The following is a 21,844-nucleotide window of genomic DNA, read 5'->3' on the forward strand; positions in this document are numbered from 1 at the left end:
AACCAGTACAGCATTTGTTATATGCTAGACACAATATGCCCCCACTGTATTCGCTTAGTGTACAGTTCACTCCTATTACTAAATAAAAAATGACCTGGTTAAGAGGTTGCCTTATGGCAGACCCCTCAGCTGGGTGCATTAGGCAGTGGGTAAGGATGTTTTTTTTCTATGTATTAGTTAAGCAAACTGATCATCCCTGTCTAATGAAGGTGAAAGTCCCTTATTTTGTAGGCATGTATCACAAAGCAGTATGTTCATATGTATTTTTACATGCAGGCATTGCATACATTGCTCTGTTCTGTTTTTTTATTCTTCCTGTATGTACAGAAAAATGTAAAGATTTAACCCCTTCCTGCTTGTGCTATAGCTGAATGACCACTGCAGCATGAGCTTACTTTGCTGGGAGGGCATGTATTGACTTTCAGGACTCAGCTGATCACAGATTGGGGTAAAGGGCCAATCACAGTGGCCCCTTACCACGTGATCAGCTGTGTCCAATGATTGGTCTGTTAAAGTGGTTGTAATGCCTGAAGGTTTTTTATTTTACCTTAATGCATGCTATGTATGAAAGTAAAAAAGCTTAAGTTTGCAGCTCCACCACAGCCCCCCCCCCCCCCAATGGTTGCCTGTATGTGATCCAGCGATGTGCATAAGAGCGACTGCTCTCCCGGTTCTCTGCCTCCTCATTGGCTGAGAGACAGCAGCAGGAGCAGCGGGAGTCATTTGGACACACAGAGCAGGGCTTAGGAGCGAGCAGGCACCAGCAGACAGCTTGCACACTTCCTTTGTTAACTCAAAGATGATAATTGGCCCTCCCAGTTCTTATTTTGGACCACAGAACAGCTAGTCTGTGGAGAGAAAGAAAGAAGTGTTTGAAAAAGTTAAGCTAAAGACAACTGCGCAGGGCTGACACCACTCTAAAAAAAACACTTTTCTAAAAAAATATATATATATTATTATTGTTATTATACACAATTTGTTTAGTATCAACAGTTTGCTCAGTACTTTACAAAATGGATTTACAAAAATGTGTGTTGTCAGGGCACAAAACATAGGATCTCAGTGTATTCTGGCATCTGGCATATCCAAAGCTTTTTCTTTTTCGTACATCGCAGGGTATGAATCATGAATACCTGGCTTATGCTTTATCTATAGATGAATGGACACTGGCAGAAGAAATGGACACAAAGTCCCCCTATATAACCCCTCCTACTCAGGAAGCTCCTCAGTTTTTGTGTCTGAAGGTGATGATCATTGTATGACCATGAATATGTGTATATATATATTTATTATTATTATATTTTTATTTTTTATTTTTATTGTTTGAACTAGATGGACTTGTGTCTTTTTTCAACCTGACTATGTAACTTTTCTATAAAAATATTCTTGTGGGAGGCTGGAAAGATCAGCCCTTCATCTGTGATTTTTCCATTGGTCTATTGTGTGCCTCCTAGCTGTTTACCTATGCCATCAAAGAGAATGTAAAAATGTGTAACAGAGGAAGATGAGCCTCTGATGACATTAGTCAGGATATAACTTCTGCCTAGTGTACTAACACAGTGTCTGCAGAATAAGGTTTCTTCTGATCCTTTAGGTTCATCTTCAGGCAAATAAGACTTTTTATGCGAATGCAGAGAAATATCTAACATTTTTATATAGTGGTCTTGCTTTTCTCTTCCCCTTTGTCACTTTGTCAACTCTTCTGTCACTGCTTATCCACACCTAGCTTTCCAAGAGCCCACCCACACAACCTGTGTGTGAGCTGAAGACTCATGGAAATTGTAGTTCTGTGGGTGCCCTACGTACACAAGGATGAAACCTAGGGTGCTCTGCAGAAGTCTCCTTTCATCTGACAGAATTACAAGCAATCTGCACCTGTGTCTGATGATCTCACTAGCAATAAAATCGATTGTTGAAGGTCTGTAGAGCAAGGGGGGAGAGAATGTGCAGTATTTACAGATCTACATTACAATGACAGGGAAAAAAAAAAAAAAAGTTGGTGGCTGGAGAAGAACTTTAGCCCTCATTCACACTGAGGGCGGGCTTGGAAATTTACTGTTCTGTCTCAGCATCGATTGTACCTGTGACCTCCTTGTAGACCCCCAGTTTGAAAGTGTGTGCAGCAGGTTGAATGATGGCTTTAACAGATAGTTTACTCAATGAATAAAGACTACAGAGGTGTTCTCCAATGCTTCTTTATGCTTCAAGTTAGCAAAGGCATAAACATAGAGACTTTTCCATAAGTAAATTTCCAATGGTTTCATCACACAGGTATCTCTGCAGCTTCAGAAAGTAAATTTCCAAGACTCTGCAGCTTCAGAACACCTGAGGTGATCCAGTTTGAACTAGTTCCAGCAATAGCTAGCTATTGTATCAAATACCCAGCACCTCAGCCAGCCTGCTTAATAACAGAAGTCACTACTTACAGAGCTGAGCTCTGGCAGATTTCTAACAAGACACCAGAAATACAGTACTTATTATGTCTGACAGAGATCTCACAGAGTTACCTGCATTTAGTCAAGATAAAGCAGACTCCTTACTTCATTCTGCTCGTCCTGTCAGAGCCCCTCATCCATCCTTGAAGGCAAGGGAGGTTTATGAAGCAAGTAAGGAAGAAACATCTAGTAACCTGACTGCATTATGGGAAAAGACTTTAAGTTGTATAACAGCCACTAATGAAACTAGCAACAATTCTGAGCAATTGAACACTGCTCTCTCAAGGGTTAAGAAGGCATTTGAGAATTATAAAAGACTTTCTGAGAAGTACTATTCCCTATTGTCACATTCCAACATAGAGGAAGCTGCATTGGAATTAAAGGACTTTACTTCTAATGACCAGCAGAGGCATAGCACATATCTTGAAGCAAAGGCACAGATAGAAGGTAGATTGGCACAGCTACATGAGACTACATCCTGTAACTCTGCTTCTTCCAGACACTCAGGAAAATCTTCTAGGTCTGCCCGCTCATATCATAAATCTTCTTCTAAGTCTTTGCGGTCCTGCTCTATAAGGTCAATACTGAGTGACCAAATACTCAAAGCTCGCCAAAAGGTTGCAGTAGCCCAGGTTCAAGCCGCCTGCTCTGAAAAAGAAGCAGCCTTCAAGGCTCAGCTAGAAATTCTTCAGAAGAATAGAGAAAAGGAAGTAGCTTTAGCAGAGTTATCTGTCTTGGAACAAGCCCTATTGGAAGAAGAAGGAGCAGCTTGTACCAGCTTAGCTGCTTGTCAAGACCCTGTTGAAAGGACCCTACAGTTTGTCCTAACTCAGAACCATGACAATACAGTCCCACCTACAGTTGGAGATTCTTCTCATAATCATCCAGCAAGTGGATCAGAAGGCAATGTGTCGCCAAAGCAAGCTGGTCAACTAGACGCACCTACTAACAGAGACCCTCCACAACTACCGCACGTCACAAAATCAAGTGAATCAACCTAAGCAGCTCATGTGCCACCACAACCCTATGTGCATAGAGATTACAAGGGCACAGCAGAAGACTACAGAATGAACTCTATACCCCCTTTGATACAGCTCTCTTTAACTTCAAATGCTCAGAGACCTTCAGACGACAGACCCATACCTAGATTAAACCCATCTGCAACACCTTTCTCTCTACCTACCAGCCAACATCATATACCAACCATGGTCCAAGACGGCGCACCATCAGTACCCCCTGTGGCTATAAAAACTGAAAGCACTGACATTGCAGAGTTCAGCAAGTATATGATTCGACGAGAGTTGATTACAACTGGACTGTCTAGATTTGATGACCGCCCAGAGAACTACAGGAGTTGGAGATCTACATTTAAGGCGGTAACTAAGAACTTGGACATTGATCCTCAAGCAGAACTTGACTTACTAATAAAGTGGTTGGGGCTTCAATCTTCAGGACAAGTCAAGAGACTTAAATCTGTCTACATTTATAACTTTAAAGCAGGCCTTGATGCTGCCTGGGAACGTCTAGAACAAGACTATGGGAGCCCCGAAGTCATTGAATCTGCCTTATTCCAGAGACTAAACGACTTTCCTAAAATCTCTGTTAAGGACAATCATAAGCTTAGAGAGTTAGGTGACCTCCTTCATGAACTTGAAATTGCTAAGTTAGATCCTAGTTTACCAGGTCTTAGCTATTTAGACACTGCTCAGGGCGTAAATCCTATTGTAGCAAAGTTGCCTAGTCATCTTCAGGGAAAGTGGACTAGTGTAGGATCAAAGTATAAGTATGAGCATCGTGTTTCCTTCCCTCCCTTTTCTTATTTTTCAGAGTTCGTGCGGAAGGTTGCAAGATCCAAGAATGACCCAAGCTTCTTCTATCCAGATACAACCACCATTCCTTTAAGTATTTCAAGGGGTATTGCCACCAACAGTAAATTCAAGGATTTAAGGCATCCTATTGCCGTGAGAAAGACCATAGCATCCAACGTCTTAGCTACAGACATTAAAGCTAGCAATCTAAATCAACAGTGTCCTATTCATAATGCACCACACTCTCTCTCCAAATGTCGTGCATTTAAGGACAAGCCTATTGAAGAAAGCAAGTCATTTTTTAAAGAGCATAATATCTGTTTTAAGTGTTGTGCATCCTCCGATCATTTAGCTAGAGACTGTAAGATCGCCATCAGATGTTCTCTCTGCAACAGTGCCAAACATGTGGACACTCTTCATTCAGACCTGTTCAAAAGGAAACCTTCACCCGGCAGCAACCCCAAGACTACATCAGATGATGGCGGGGAGAGAACTGAGCAATATGCCGACCCCGTAACCACAAGGTGTACAGAGGTATGTGGAGAAGGGCTTCATAGCAAGTCTTGTAGCAAGATATGTCTTGTAAGAGTTTTTCCTGAAGGATGTCCACAAAAATCCATAAAAATGTATGCCATACTCGATGATCAGAGCAATCGCTCATTGGCCAGTACAGAATTCTTTGACCTATTCAACATTCAAGGAGAGACCTGGTCTTATACCTTGCAGACATGTGCAGGAAAGGTCAATACTTCTGGAAGAAGAGCCCATGGCTTCGTAGTTGCATCAGAATATGAGGACACAGAGTTTCCTCTTCCAACTCTAATCGAATGTGATCAACTACCGAACAACAGAGAAGAAATCCCCACACCAGAGGTTGCACATCATCACCCTCATTTGAGTCACATTGCTAACTACATTCCACCACTTAACAAGGATGTTAAGATTTTGATTCTACTAGGGAGAGACATTCCTAGAGTTCATAAAATAAGAGAGTTATGTAACGGTCCAGATGATGCTCCTCAGGCCCAGAAACTTGATCTTGGATGGGTGATAATAGGAGAAGTCTGTTTAGACCAATCTCACAAGCTCTTGGATATAGCTTCCTACAAAACGAATGTTACCTGTCAATTGATGAAACGTCCATCGCACTATTATATGAAGGAAAGACTTGATTTCAAAAACGAAGTTCCATATCAAGCACTCCAAAGCATTAACTGCAAGCTCACTTCTCAAAAGGACTTTGGTGATTCAGTGTACCAAACTACTCGTGATGACAACAAGATTGCCCCTTCAGTCGAAGACAAGGAGTTCATCAAGATTATGGATGAAGAGTTCTTCAAGGACAATTCCAACAGTTGGGTAGCTCCATTACCCTTCCGAGTACCAAGGCTTACTCTCCCCAACAATCGAGAACAAGCTTTAACCAGATTTGCTGCACTTAAGAAAACTCTACGTAACAAACCTGAGAAGCGAGAACACTTTCTAGCATTCATGCAGAAGATTTTAGTGCCAGCAGTTGTCCTCACACAAACCATTTGGTTTTCAGGACCCAAGTTTTTAATGGACCAGTCTTCTACAAACTCAGAAGAAGTTATCGATTTCCACCTGGAGGATCCAGATACTGATCCGGAAATTCGGCCTGAAGTTGTAGCATTGAGTTTCAACATCTGCTCAAGAAGAAATTTGGAAGATGAAGATGACTCCACAGATATGGGGGATGGAGCTGATGAATGGATGCAGGCCAAGACTCTGGTTAAGCCTCCGGACCAGCAGGAATACAGCGAGGCTGAACTCAAGGAGGAATTCACTCGTATTCTGACTGCAAACAACCCTCATGCCCCCCAGAACACTGTGAGGTACAGTTTTAAGGAACGGGCCTACAAACCCATTAGCATCGTGGACCAGCTGGCCGTACACTTCTCCCTGGATGGAAACATGTCACACAAAGACTCTGATGAAGCGCGGCGACGGGGCGAAGTTGAGAGTCATTGAAGAGACTCAGACCAACGACTCCACAGAGCCGGGAGACAAAGATACAGATGGGAAGTCTGACGCTCAGGCTAGTGAACAATGGACAGAAGGTGAGGAAATACCATCCAGGAACAAGAAAGAGAGAAAACTGACCAACCAGTTCAATTATAGCGAGAGAGCGTCCCAGAGCATTAACAAACCCCTGTGGGAGCGAGCTTCTCAGACAGAGCCACCTCCAAGGACCACCTTCTCCGCCACTGCAAACCAGTGGAAATTCAACCCACCACACGCTTCACACATGGGCGGAGCATGGAAACGTATGATTGAGATGGCAAGGCGCATACTGGATTCTATGTTGCTTGATGTGAGTTCTTCACGTCTTAACCATGAAGTACTTACTACATTCCTTGCTGAGGTCGCAGCAATAATCAACTCAAGACCGCTGACAGCTGTATCCACAGACCCAGAATGTCCAACTGTTTTAACTCCAGCTGCATTATTGAGCCGGAAAATTGGACAGATCCCAGCGCCAAAGAGCATCTTTGATGAAAAGGACATATATAAACGTCAATGGAGATACGCTCAATACCTTGCAGATTGTTTCTGGGACAGATGGAGGAAGGAATACCTCGCACTTCTTCAAGGACGTAAAAAGTGGCATACCCAGAAGCCTAACTTAAAGGAAGGAGACCTGGTTCTTCTAAAAGAAAAGCAAACCAATCGGATCCAGTGGCCAGTTGGAGTTATTTCAAAGGCCATTGCTAGTGATGATGGAAAGGTCCGAAGTGTGGAAGTCAGGATTGTAAAGGACCTGAGCCCAAAAACCTTCCTGAGACCAGTCACTGAGACAGTCCTAATTATGCCTGCTTCCAAAAATTCTGATTCAGTGTTATGTGAAGGAGTCACTTAGACCTCTAGCATAGTTAGCTTAGAGGAGAGGGCTACATAGCATTCTACTGTATGCAATGTTAATTGTATGTTTATGGAAAATAATTGTTTAGTGGTATCTCACGATACCAGACGGGGAGTGTGCTGCCACGCAGCTTTAACTGTCTAGCAGTTGTTATTACATGTTATGTTATGCTATGTTATTGGTATCTTCCTTGCACCCCTGCTGTTTCTGGCTAGATGGTTTCTATCATCTCCATTTTCCTGCTGTATCTCCCATTTTGTTTAGTTGTTATGAGGAGACTGCAGAGTGTGGAAGCTGTGTAACTTCATTGGAAATTTACCTATGGAAAAGTCTCTATGTTTATGCCTTTGCTAACTTGAAGCATAAAGAAGCATTGGAGAACACCTCTGGAGTCTTTATTCATTGAGTAAACTATCTGTTAAAGCCATCATTCAACCTGCTGCACACACTTTCAGACTGGGGGTCTACAAGGAGGTCACAGGTACAATCGATGCTGAGACAGAACAGTGTGAGTTCAGATAAAAATTTCAAACCCACGTTTCAGTGCGAGTTTGGGGGTGATGACAGACATCTGTTCAGGTTCATGCACAGATGTCTATTGAAATCGCCCCCAAAGTCACCAAAAGTAGTGCAGAAACTACTTGGGGAATCAGTGCGGCCCCGCAAAGTCGGCATTGCACTGATTCGGATGGTGCCGTTACCAGCAATAGGCTCCAATTTGGCCTGCGATTTGACATATCACAAATCACATGTGAAATCACCCCAATGTGAAGGGGGGCTTATAGTGTTCTGCCACTTGTAAAATAATTGACTTTTTTTCTGATACGATACTGGTTTGTCCAGTATCAGTACCAGAATGTCCTCATACAGTTCCTGAATTTTATCCAAAGAGTGTCCAGTGGTGCTACCACAAAAAAATAGTGAACAATATGTATAAAACATTTTTATTTCGTTTTGTATAGATTAGATTAGGAAAAGGTAAAACTTCACAATTTATTTTGCTGTCTGTGTCAAGTCGGGGAGATTTATCCTTCGAATTCCAGTCCTTGAGACACAACAGGAGAGGAAACCTTTTTTTTTTCCTGTCTGTGCCTGGTTGGGGAGAATTCCATTTACATCTTGTCTAGAGACCCTTTTCCAAGGAGAGGGGAACTTTTAGATATTTGTCACTGGAACAGGTGTCCCCATTTGAAGATTTCCCTTCCTTCTGTTGAAAACTTTCTTGCAGTGACAACAGTCACCAAAGCAATGTCCGCTAGAGACCTTCAATACATTTAAATTCAACCACACCGCACATCCCTCCAAGTAATCTCTTTGTTAGAGTGTGGGTGCATTGCTAACCTGTGCATGTCCCAGATTTAGCATCACAGTTCCTACATGGAATCATTTTGGTTATGGCAGGTGTCACTAATTGGTATGGTTATACATGTTTGCACAACATTATCTTCATTGTCCCTACTTGCCACCTAATAAACGGACCACTGTGCCACTGAAACCTCTGTATGCTGATATTGGACTAGAACATGGGTTCTAAGCCTAGGTTCAGACCTTTGCATGTCGGGAATGCATGAAAAATCATGCACTTTCCTGACACGCAGAGAAACACACTGCACTTTAGCAGCCATTAATTGTCATCGCCCCCCTCCAACGCATGTGGAAGCATGCGCACTTTGTGCATGCCAAACCAAATGTTGCTGTAGTCGGGACTCCTTTTCCATGCACATAGGGTAGCGCATTATGGGCTGCCCTACACGCGACACATGAGAACATGTAAAAACTTGAGGAAACTCATCCACGCTCCGTTACACCTGTAGGTAAGAACAAAGCCTAGGGGTCACTATACTGTGACAATCTGACCATACAATCTTTGTACAGTCAACTTTAGATTTACAAAAACTGAGTACTTCCCATTTCAATTCAATCAATCTGTATCCAATCATGCAGGCCCTTGTACTACATCATTTTTGGTAGATCTAAAGGAGAATGTATAATCAGATTGTAAGGTGTGTTGTGAACTTATCCACTTTCTAGAACATAATAATAAAAAAAGTTTGGGCTTTAAATATATTTAAAGCATATCTAAACCCAAAAACAATAATGCATTTCAGCTTGCCAGTCTTAGATGTGGTAATTGCATTCGTTTTCTTTAGATAAGTATGTTTTCAGGACATACGGGAAATACCTGTTGCCCATACCAGATATGAAGTTTCCTTGTCATTTCCTGTGAGCTGGAAAAACGGCTAAAAACAGTCTATCCTGTGTGACAACCATAGCTGCCTCCATAGATACAAAAAGGAAATGAGTGTAGCCACATGACATGAAGTGTTATTCTCAGGATTACCTGGTGGAAATAGAGAGAAAATGCCTGAAGAAGAAAAGAAAACTAATAAAGCAACCACATCGGTAAACTACAATGTACTGCATTCATGTTTTTTGGATTTTGATACACTTAAAGAGGTTGTAAACCGATAATTTTTTTTTTTGTTTTCTTTACATCCTGAAAGATAAAGACATAATGAGCTAGTATGCATCGCATACTAGCTTATTATCAAATACTTACCTTAGAACGAGCCCTCGCCGCGCCGCTCTCTTACCTCTATGACGGGCGACATGTACAGTCGCCCGTCTTCCGGGATCGCGGTATCCGGCCATCTGATTGGCCGGAGTCGCGGTGACGTCACTCCCGCGCACGTGCGCGGGAGCCGACGGTCACGGCACAGGGCTCTGAAGGAACGGCACGATCTGCCGTTCCTTCAGAGCGCTTGCGCCAGTGACGTCACTGGCTGCATCAAATGTAAATATCTCCTAAACGGTACAAGTTTAGGAGATATTTACAGTACCTATAGGTAAGCCTTAACATAGGCTTACCTATAGGTACAACTTCCTGAGGAGGGTTTACTTCCTCTTTAAAGCAGTTGTATACCCCACTTTCTTATTTTTCTCTACAGGTAAGTCTATAATAAGGCTTACCTGTAGGTAAACTAAATATCTCCTAAACCTGCATGGTTTAGGAGATATTCACCCTGCATGCAGTCGCTGATGTCAGCGGTGCACACCCTGTGATGGTCTTGCGCACCGTGCTGGGACTTTAGAGCTTCTTTCTAGAACCAAGGGCTCCCGTGCATGTGCAGGCTTGACGTTATCGCGGCTCCGGCCACTCACGGTGCTGGAGCCTGTGATCCCGGAAGAAAGGACAGGAGAATATGTCTCAACCCCTCTCATTACTATAAGCAACAAAGTGCATCAATTGCTGCATAAACCTCATTGTTATCCGAAGCTAAGGATTAGGCTCCATGCACACTGGGCTTACAAAAACCCCAGTTCCCCTGACAGAAAATGTTGCTCCTAGAGAGTTTTTTTTTTTTGTACAGAGTTTAGGCAAGTTTAGGAGAGTTTGTTTAAAATCTTTGCAAATTTATTAAAGTGGAGTTCCACCCCCCCCCCCCTCTTTTAATATTGGGACACTTACCTGTTCTGGAATCCAGCGATGTTGACACCGCAGCTGATGTTTCCATCGGCTGTCGGGTGCTCCCGCCGCCATTGCCAGTCAGGGAACCCAGCAGTGAAGCCTTGCGGCTTCACTGCCATGACCCTACTGCGCATGTGCGAAGCTCGCTGCGCATTCGGAAGTTGAGAAGGATACCTGTCAAAAACAGTTACCCGTTCCCCCTCCCCCCTGAAAGGTGCCAAATGTGGCACTGGAGGGGGGAGGAAGCAAATGAGCGGAAGTTCCACATTTGGGTGGAACTCCGCTTTAAGTTCCGTTTAACTCATTCCATTTACTGCTCATCTAAAATTGCTATGTAGCAAATATTGAACCATTTGGTAAAGTGTTTACCTAATGGTATAACTCTACATTCTCTACAGTAAGAAGTGGGCAAATCAATATTTGTGTTTTTTTTTTACAAATATCATCATCTGCGTAAATACACTTATTACTTATGAAAGCCATTTTCTCAATAGTGTTCAGCTGTCTTCTGGACAGTTGTGGTTACCATGGCAATACTACCTGTTAATGGAGCTAGTTGGAGAAAGCAGTCAAATGTAATATCAGAGACAAGCAAGAGTGCTGACATAATCCATAGGTTACATCTATGTTCAGGGTTGGCAGCATTCTTGCTCGTCAACACTTCTGTGTTCATATTGATTACAGCTCTTGTAATCAAATGCTTTGTAATATTTTACTAGCTTCATTTTCCCCATAGGCTGCCCCAACTAAATGCTTCACAGATATCTGTTGAAGAGATGGTGTTTTCATATGTCTTTTCTTTCTTTTTTTTAACCTCTGCACAAGATTTACTAAGTTAGGGGAGCATTCTCTTTGCCAAGTTAACAGCCGCCACTGCTACCCTTTTTATTCAGGTATTAAGACCTCTCTATCACCTTCTAATATCCAAAATATCAAACTTAAATATAAATTCAAAGTGCAATAGTGCAAAATGATGCAAATCAACACACTTCCACAATATAAAAAATATCTGCGCATACACTCTCGTTACCAGTCAGTCTCTGACCATGAGCCCGAACCTAGCTCCTAGGCCCGGGCTGGAGGCAGACTGGTATGGTAATGAGAGTGAATGTGCAGATTTTTTTGATAATGTGTAAGTGCATGATGTACATTGTTTTTAAAAGAAAGTTTGATGGTTTTACACCGAGGTTTCAATCCTTTGGGCCCACTCTTTCTGTTTTTTTGTGATTGAATGACCATTGATGGGTATTGCCTCTGAAAGTTCCAAGGAAAGATCCCCTGCGCCATTCTAAGGGTTAAATCTTGCATTCCTATGCGTTTAAGCTGGATTTGTGTTAATACCAGCCACAAAGTCTGGTGAGTGATTAGTGCATCTGGTGTTGGATTGTCAGCGTCTCCTGCGGGACCAAGTGACGGGGAGCACACTGTGGAGGTTGTGAACCCAATGGCTGACTGCTGAGGGCTGATTTCTCAGAGAAGCAGCTACACAGGGTCGCAGCCACAGGCCTGGACAGGGAGCTAGAGCATAAGGTTTCCCAGGGTGCGGCATCTAAGAGCCAGCAGGTTTTCACCAAAGCCTCTAATGGTGAGGATGGACTTGGCTGCAACTGACTCCAGGTCACGGCCCCAAGGGTCTCCCAGCTTACGCTCACGGCTGGCTCTGATGGATGGAGAGGAAGCAGCAGTACAGGACCACAAGGGATAGTCAGGAGAACAAGCCAAAGGTTGGTGCAACAAGCAGACAGGGATGGTCAGAAGGACAAGCCAAAGGTCAGCACAACAAGCAGACAGGGATTGTCAGAAGGAGAAGCAAAAGGTCAGGGCAACAAGCAGACAGGGATGGTCAGGTGAACAAGCCAAAGTACATACACAGAGATCAGATGTAGAGCACACGGCAAGAAACACTCAGGGAAGTCTTCACTTAATTGTTGCTCGGACAAAGCTGGCTTGCAGTGTGCGGGTAATATAGTGTTTTTTTTTTCTGTTAGAGACTGGGGTGGAGCCATGCAGAGAGAAGATTGCTTAAACACAGGTGTAAGAGCACGTTCCCTAAAGCTAATGAACAGACCAGAGAGGTAAACAGATAGTCAGGGCATGAGATATAACTGCAGATTCATGACATGGATTTGTTCACTGAAGGTAAAGCATGTTATAAAAGTGGGACTTTTTGATGCATACTTGATAAGGATCAGGCCTTTTTCTGACAATCTTTGTTTACAAGGAAAAAGTTGTATTCTTTGTTAGAAAATTACTTTGAGCCCCCAGACATTATATATATATATATATATATATATATATATATATATATATATATATATATATATATATATCAGTATTTTAGCAGAGGCCCTAGAGAATAAAATTGCAGTCATGTCACACAGTTTTTGGGCAGTGCTTTTTGAAATGCATTTTTCTTTGGACAAAATACAGTTAATGAATTTAAAAAAATATATACCCCCAATTTTTTACAAAATATGAAAGATGATTTAATGGCAAGTAAATAGACCTCTAACATGTCATGTTTTAAAATTGCACATGCTCGTGGAATGGCGGCAAACTACGGTACTTAAACATCTTTATAGGCGATGGTTTAAAAATGTCTACAGGTTACCGCTTTAGGGTTACAGAAAGGTCTAGTGCTAAAATGATTGCTCTCGCTCTGATGTTCGCTGCAATATCTTACATGTGTGGTTTAAACACCGTTTACATATATTGGCATATATGTTCACCACTACGTGCGAGCATGTGGGGATGGGGGCTCTTTAAAAAAAATGTGTATTTATTTTCTTCCTCCTTTTTTTATCACTTTTATTGCTATCGCAAGAAATGTAATTGTCCCTTGCGATAGCAATACAGCATGACCGGTCCTCTTTATGGAGAGATCTGGGTTCAAAAAGACCCCAAATCTCTCCTCTACCTTTTGAAGAAAATAAAAAAAAAAAGCATCATGTTTATTCTTTTAAATGTTGTTACACAAACAAATTAATCCTGCTAATATATTTCTTAACTGTCATTATTTAACTGTAGATCTTTAAGGCTATATTCAAGCCTTTTAAGTAGGTATTTATGATAAACTGTTTAGGATTGAATTTTACAAAAAGTTTGCAAGCCTATGTCACAACGTAATCAATGCAATATTGTAAACAGTTCACTTCTTATGCTCAATAAAACTTTATTGTGAAAAAAAAAAGAAGCCATGTTTACATCGCCTGAGAACTTGAAGTGATGTCACTCCGGTCGTCCAAGGGCATATAGAAGAGTGGTGGCCATCTTGCTATCACTCATCTCTATGCCAAGCCACCGCAGATGCCGAATGGGCTCCAGGTCTGGTGATGTTAACCGGGAAAGCACTGGGAAGTGGCAGGAGGGGGGCTCTCTGGGAATCACTTTTATCTGAAAGCCCGGCACTTCGGAGAAAAGAAAATACTGGGGTTATGGCAACTAGCTGCAGCCATAACCCCGGTATTTAACTTCAAGCAAATTACCTATTTCCCAGTTAAGCAGTCGGCAAGTGGTTATGAAGATCACAGATTTTATTTTTGAGATGCTTTTTTGAAGAAAAGATGGAATTTTGAATATTTTATTTACCATTATTGATAGATTGCACTCTGTAATTACAGGACACATTGCTTATAAAATTTGCATAATTTTGCACTTTATTGCACTATGAGTTTATATTAACGTTTTTGATTTATTTTCCACTAGTTTCCACAAAGTGTCAGCTAGTGTCAGATTGAGCACCATCCAGCTATAAGTTGCTGATCACCGCCATTACGAATATAAAAATAATAAATAAAAATTCCAGTATATATCCCATAGATTGTAGATGCCATAACTTTCACACAAACCAATTACACTTATTGGGATATTTTTTTACCAAAGACATGTAGCAGAATACATTTTGGCCAAACGTTTTTAAGGCATTTGATGTTATTTTTTTTATGGGATATGTTTTATAGCAGAAGGTAAAAAAATAGTTTTTTTTTTTTTTTTGTCTATTTTCGTTTAAAGCGCAAAAAAATAAAAAATCCAGTGCTGATCAAATACCACTAAAATAAAGCTCTATTTGTGGGAAAAAAAATATTTACATTTCTTTTGGGTCAGTATTGCATGACCGCACAATTGTCAGTTACACAGTGCCAAAAAGCAAAAAATGGCCTGGTCATGAAGGGGGGTAAATCTTCCAGAGGTCAAGTGGTTAAGGTGTTTGTAAGCCCCTAACAATGATTTTTTTCATTGCTTCTTTTTTGTTTGTTAAATATATATCTAGGAAAGTGTTTTATTATATCTGTTCAATAAGTGGAAAAATATACCTGTTGATCTTGTCAGAAATTCAGAGCTGTTCTGTGTCTTACACACTTCCTCTGCTATCTCAAAAAGTATAACCAGCCCTCCCTGTTCTTATCTTGGGACTACAAGGTCTGCATTTTAAAAAGTGGACCTACACAGAGACTAGACACTGCTTAAATAGACAGAGCCATTTGGTACTTATCTTTTAAGACTAAGTCCTAAGTGCCATAATTAGTGTGGGTGACACTGGGCTTCTTAGTCCCAGTCGCCACCTAAATAGGACTAATGCACTCTAAAGCATGGCAGTTTTTTATTGCAGTTTAGAAAAAATGAAGATATGGTTGCTTTTTCTCTAGTTTACGAGAAACTTTAAAGACGATATGAGGAGGAAACACAAGAGCCATCTGAGTGTAGCACATCAAGTATTTATTTGGCAAAGGTATACATGTACTCACACTTTAATTGTAGTAAAGCATGTGGAGCTGTAGAACAATTTCCCCTGTGGGGAGGGATATCTCAGGATGGCCCCCGGCTGCTGCAGCTAACGAGGATACGGCCGATGGATGTCAGCCCTTCCATTGTATAGCAGTCTGTGCGGCTTCTTGTGTCATCCACTTCCGGGTACAGGGGGGTTGCCAAGGTGACGCGTTTACGGAGCATGCGCTCCTTCTTCAGGCCTAACAACGCCATATCTATTGTGGGCTTAAAAAGGACTGGAGCAGTCTCCCCTGGGTCCTAAGAATCAAGGCTGGCAAGTTCGTTTCCAGTCCTGGCCAATTAACAGTTCTGTTGCTTGATCTGGTGTACATATGGTCTCTTTTTTTCTTCAGTACATGATTCTGTCCAACTTGCCTTTCTTGATCTCATGTTTTACCTGAAAAATGGCACTATACAAGCCAAAAGTTATACGAAACCCACAGCCGGTAACTAATTTTTACATTTTAGAAGCTGTCACCATCCCAGATTGATCCAGAGTATTCCAAAAGCCAGTACTGCCGTTTGCAAAGAAATTGCACAAATGGAAAAGATTATATAGAGCAAAGTGCACTATTAAAACAAAAATTCACTGAAAAACAATTCCCAGAACCTCTTTTGATCGAGGTGTACACTACGTATCTAGCAGGTCTGAAACAGGCAAAAAGAGGAACACAGGAGAATCTAGAGAGTGTGCCCCAGTTCGTGACAGTTTCATGCTAAATTCAAACAGATGGAAAAAGTGCTGACCAAGCACTGGCCAATACTTATGGAGAACCCGCATCTCAAAAAATGAGTTACTGGCATGCTCCATAAAAGCTTCGCCTTGGCAACCCCCCTGCACCCGGAAGTGGATGACACGAGAAGCCGCGCGGACTCTCTGCTATACAACGGAAGGGCTGACATCCATTGGCCGTATCCTCATTGGCTGCAGCTGCCGGGGCCATCCTGAAATATCCCTCCCTTCAGGGGAAATATTATGTTCTACAGCGCCACATGCTTTACAGCATATTAAAGTGTGAGTACTTGTATACCTTATACAGATGGCGCTTGTGTTTCCTCCTCAGCTATCCACAAGCCCCTTCTTGCTTTCACCCGTTTGTAAGAGCCAGAACATGAACTTCATCGCCAACCAATTTTAAACGATTAATTTTGATCGACTATTATTGAACTTTCTATTGAACTTTTGATTTATCTCACTACCTGTGAGTAGCAGCCCCTTTCTTCATTGCGCCGGTATCATTATTTAATGTTAAAGACAATATGAACATGCCTTGCCTTATACCATAGGCAGTAATGATTAACTTGAGGCTTAACGCTTTTGAAGGCAGCATATATTATGAACCATCAGGTGTGACAGTGTTTTACAGCCACGTAAAGTTGGTGTGACCTAGGCTGTCTTCTGTTTAATAAGTCCATGTGGTATGCCTGCTTGTCTCACTGAGATAAGACCCAGGCTGCTGGAGTATATTTCTTTGTGTGGTAATCACAAGGGCATAGAAGTAAGAATATTCTCCATAAAATGCATTTTTATATTTCATAACCACGATATTTCTAGAAAATGACCTGCATCATTTTGCATTATTGCTTCTATAGCGTAAATTATTCTTTACATCGTTCAAGTCACAGAATTTCTGCATGGCCATTATAGGCTAAGCTAGTGGTTCAGCTAAAATCATTCTTAATTAAAGCATTTGCAACACCAACTATGAGAGCACCAAGATACACTAATAGAAAAAAAGGGTATTGTAATCTCTCAACAAACCCTTAGCTCATCATTACCATCATTGTTCTGTCTGAGTGGAGGACAAGGAGACATAGTTCTGGCACACAGTGCCTGCTTCACAGAGCATGGCCCCAAATAAAGCACGTAATTACTGCCTGAGCACTGAAATAACACACAGTTTAACTCTTTGCTTGTTTTTGCTGGTCATAGGAAAACATTTTATTCAAGGGTCTAGCAACCTAAAAATTATATTTACGCTTTTGTTAGATTCTGAACAGTTAAAACACTTTCTTAAATGTATTTGGTGCTGTACTGGTGAGATATCTCTCTGTTAGCTCCCAGGTCTATATACATTTGTCACTATTTTATCTGCCTTGAATCTGCATGTTCTCTCTATGCCTGCGTGGGTTTCTTCCGGGTGCTCCGGTTTCCTTCCACACTCCAAAGACATACTGGTAGGTTAATTGGTTTCTGTCTAAACTTACCCTAGTATGTGTATGTATGAATGTGAGTTAGGGACATTAGACTGTAGGCAAATTGGAGGCAGGGACTGATGTGAATGTACAATATATGTGAAGTGCTGCGTAAATTGATGGCGCTATACAAGTACCTGTAATAATAAATAAATTATGCATGGTTTTCACTCTCCCTGTTGGACTGTTTATTTTACATTTTGGAAAGTGCAGCATAAGGAGCTGGAAAATGCAAAGGTGGATGGGAACACCCAAACTCATATTAAATGTGGATTTTATTAGTACCATATTGAACCCTAACTTACAGCTCGAAATAGGAAAACTGTCTTCACCTACACATTGGGGTTTGACCTCTGGCCATCCCCTGCTACATCCTTCAGTGTAATGTCAAAGAAATGTCAGTATCATAGATGCCACTCTGACTGTCAGAGTAATATTCTTTGTCAGCCATGCTGGGTACTATCCAGCCTAACACTGCCTACATAGGTTTGTCCTGATGTCATTCTGCAAAGTCTTGGAGGCAATAGAACGTGTCATGAGACCTTTTCAGCTAAACCAATGCAAAACCAAAGCTTGTCTTAACTCCCACTGACCACCAGAGATCGGGCACTAAACGCCAACTTTAGAGGACACTCACAAGTAACCACTAACTTTTTTTTTTTTTTTTTAATAACAAGAAGTGACCTCTAACTTTAGGGAAGACTCACCATTACCCAACAACAAAAAAGGGTCACTCACCACAGACCACCAATGAAATGGGACAAAACTACGCTGCACATTATTTGCAATTTAACAATATATATAAACGTATGTAAGGTGCTGTCAGTGAATTGGTGGGAATTAAAAGTGTGGAGTGGGGCAAAAATTGTCCCCACACCTATAGGGCCGTGGCAGACTGTTAAAAGAAAAACGTTAGGGATTAGGTTAATCTTAAATACTTACCTTCTATTGGTGGATTTAAACCTGAAACGGCTGGAGCACGAGCCGGCTCCTATATAAGAAAGAAAAATGCATCACAACATTGCAGTCGGCAAGGGAAGAGGCAGAGAGGCACATCCGTGACTGTCTCCTGTAATGAAATCTTTACTTCGCCAGATTATGGAGCCAGCAGGGTCCGATAGCGATGAGTGGATGTGGCGCTGCCTGTCGCTGGTTTCCTCCTCTGCAGGTCCCATATCTGCCCTTTCCTGCTGTTTTGCCTGGTATGCTAAGGGACATTGCGGTGGCTGGTCCGTCCGTTCCACGACCTGTGTGGCCTGAAGGTCCAGGATGCGCTTCTTCATCCGGGTCAGCAGTTTCTTTTCCGGTGATAACGGATCCTCCCTTCTTGTGATGCAGAGATCTGCTGATGTAGGGGCGGGCACATGCGCAGAGCCTCCTGCTATACAAGATAAGAGACCTATTAAAAGACCTTGCAGGTTCGAATCCCGGTCCTTGCAAAGGGATGAAGGGAGGAAAACACCTCAAACATTTTAAAAAAAGAGTAAAAATATTGTACATACTGTACCCAATCCTGCATTTAATACATTAGATGTGATTTGTGCATTTAGTTGGCAAGATTCTTTGATGGAGGCTCGTTCACTTAAAAACCTAAGGGCTCTTATGACAGTATGGTTGCTATGGTTACCAGTGGAAGGAAAAGTGTTAATTCAGAAGCCCCTGTTATACCTGAACCTGCTCCTACAATCGCTGCTGTGGTTAACCCTTCAGTACCTGCTTCACAATCTGTTACAGATTGGATTGTCATTGAATGTTGAAATTGGCCATGACCTGTGCTTTGTTACATATGCATCCTTTGATGATGCGCTATTTAAAAGTAGGCATGTTGGTCCAGCTGCTCTTTTAGCAAAGCCCTAGCTACCCTTCGGCGTTTAATTTCTTGGGTTTCTAGTTTCAAGAAGGTTGCTATTTTGATAAATGCCTACCAATGGAGTGTTCCTTGTCCTGTAAATATTTTGAATTATTTTCCACCATTCTTGAATGGGTTGTGACTTCCTTTTTATTGGCAGGGCTGATTTAGTCGATTGTTTGAATTTAATTTCTGAATTTCAAAAGATTTGTCGTTCATTTGGAGTGCCTTTAGCTCCAGAAAAAAGAGTTTATCCCACTACTTGTTTGGAATTTTTGGGTGCCACGATTGACGACATCAAAATGGAGTTTTGTCTACCCCCCAGCAAAAGTTCAAAAGTGTTGTTTTTTATTGAAATTCGTTTTGGCTAAGCGAAAGGTGCAGTTGAGAACCATTCAGTCTTTATTGGGCCTTCTGGCTTTTGCTACTAGAGTCATGCCTATGGGCCAGGTTTTTTTTTTTTTTTCAAAATTATTTTACTGTGCCATTTCTGGTGTTTCTTCCTTGGTTTCTTTTGTTCTCATCACATCAGATATTAGGGATGATTTGGTTGTCTGGCAACGTTTTTTATCCTCTTTTAATGGGTGTTCCTTGTGGCAAGAACACTTTTGTGAGGCCAGCACACTTGATCTGTTTACGTACGCCTCTGGGGCTTGTTGCTCTGGTGCTTTTTGGAAAGGGCATTGGTCCGCGGGACCTTGGCATCCTCGGTGGCATTAGTTTTACAAAAAATATTGTGCTTTTGGAATAATTTCCTGTTTTGGTTTCTTTGAAGTTGTGGGGTTTGCATTTTTGTAATCACAGGATTTTGTTTCATTCTGACAACATGGGCGTAGTGTTTGCAATTAATTGTTTGGCGTCCAAATTTTTACCTGTTAGCTATCTTCCGACAACTAGTTTTTAAATGTCTTTCTTTGAATATTTGGCTTAAAGCAAAAAAAAATAAAATAACTGTTAACACATCTAATGTTCAGAACCAACTGATGTGAATGTACAATATATGTGAAGTGCTGCGTAAATTGATGGCGCTATACAAGTACCTGTAATAATAAATAAATTATGCATGGTTTTCACTCTCCCTGTTGGACTGTTTATTTTACATTTTGGAAAGTGCAGCATAAGGAGCTGGAAAATGCAAAGGTGGATGGGAACACCCAAACTCATATTAAATGTGGATTTTATTAGTACCATATTGAACCCTAACTTACAGCTCGAAATAGGAAAACTGTCTTCACCTACACATTGGGGTTTGACCTCTGGCCATCGCCTGCTACATCCTTCAGTGTAATGTCAAAGAAATGTCAGTATCATAGATGCCACTCTGACTGTCAGAGTAATATTCTTTGTCAGCCATGCTGGGTACTATCCAGCCTAACACTGCCTACATAGGTTTGTCCTGATGTCATTCTGCAAAGTCTTGGAGGCAATAGAACGTGTCATGAGACCTTTTCAGCTAAACCAATGCAAAACCAAAGCTTGTCTTAACTCCCACTGACCACCAGAGATCGGGCACTAAACGCCAACTTTAGAGGACACTCACAAGTAACCACTAACTTTTTTTTTTTTTTTTTAATAACAAGAAGTGACCTCTAACTTTAGGGAAGACTCACCATTACCCAACAACAAAAAAGGGTCACTCACCACAGACCACCAATGAAATGGGACAAAACTACGCTGCACATTATTTGCAATTTAACAATATATATAAACGTATGTAAGGTGCTGTCAGTGAATTGGTGGGAATTAAAAGTGTGGAGTGGGGCAAAAATTGTCCCCACACCTATAGGGCCGTGGCAGACTGTTAAAAGAAAAACGTTAGGGATTAGGTTAATCTTAAATACTTACCTTCTATTGGTGGATTTAAACCTGAAACGGCTGGAGCACGAGCCGGCTCCTATATAAGAAAGAAAAATGCATCACAACATTGCAGTCGGCAAGGGAAGAGGCAGAGAGGCACATCCGTGACTGTCTCCTGTAATGAAATCTTTACTTCGCCAGATTATGGAGCCAGCAGGGTCCGATAGCGATGAGTGGATGTGGCGCTGCCTGTCGCTGGTTTCCTCCTCTGCAGGTCCCATATCTGCCCTTTCCTGCTGTTTTGCCTGGTATGCTAAGGGACATTGCGGTGGCTGGTCCGTCCGTTCCACGACCTGTGTGGCCTGAAGGTCCAGGATGCGCTTCTTCATCCGGGTCAGCAGTTTCTTTTCCGGTGATAACGGATCCTCCCTTCTTGTGATGCAGAGATCTGCTGATGTAGGGGCGGGCACATGCGCAGAGCCTCCTGCTATACAAGATAAGAGACCTATTAAAAGACCTTGCAGGTTCGAATCCCGGTCCTTGCAAAGGGATGAAGGGAGGAAAACACCTCAAACATTTTAAAAAAAGAGTAAAAATATTGTACATACTGTACCCAATCCTGCATTTAATACATTAGAT

At 41.7% G+C, this 21,844-nt stretch overlaps 2 protein-coding genes across 2 annotated transcripts in view; both read left to right on the forward strand.

Annotated features, from left to right (window-relative positions):
- The window catches only part of PLCL1 (phospholipase C like 1 (inactive)), a 472,369-nt gene that overhangs the window by 413,610 nt on the left and 36,915 nt on the right, over positions 1-21,844 (forward strand).
- LOC309557862 (uncharacterized protein) lies at positions 2,480-3,436 on the forward strand (the record flags this gene model as incomplete). The annotated part of the gene is made up of 1 exon (XM_082260659.1): positions 2,480-3,436. The coding sequence occupies one exon, from the start codon at positions 2,480-2,482 to the stop codon at positions 3,434-3,436; it is 957 nt and encodes a 318-aa protein (XP_082116785.1).

Source organism: Pelophylax lessonae (genome assembly GCF_965119305.1).
Source record: "Pelophylax lessonae genome assembly, chromosome: 6".
In the NCBI taxonomy this organism is placed as follows: domain Eukaryota; kingdom Metazoa; phylum Chordata; class Amphibia; order Anura; family Ranidae; genus Pelophylax; species Pelophylax lessonae.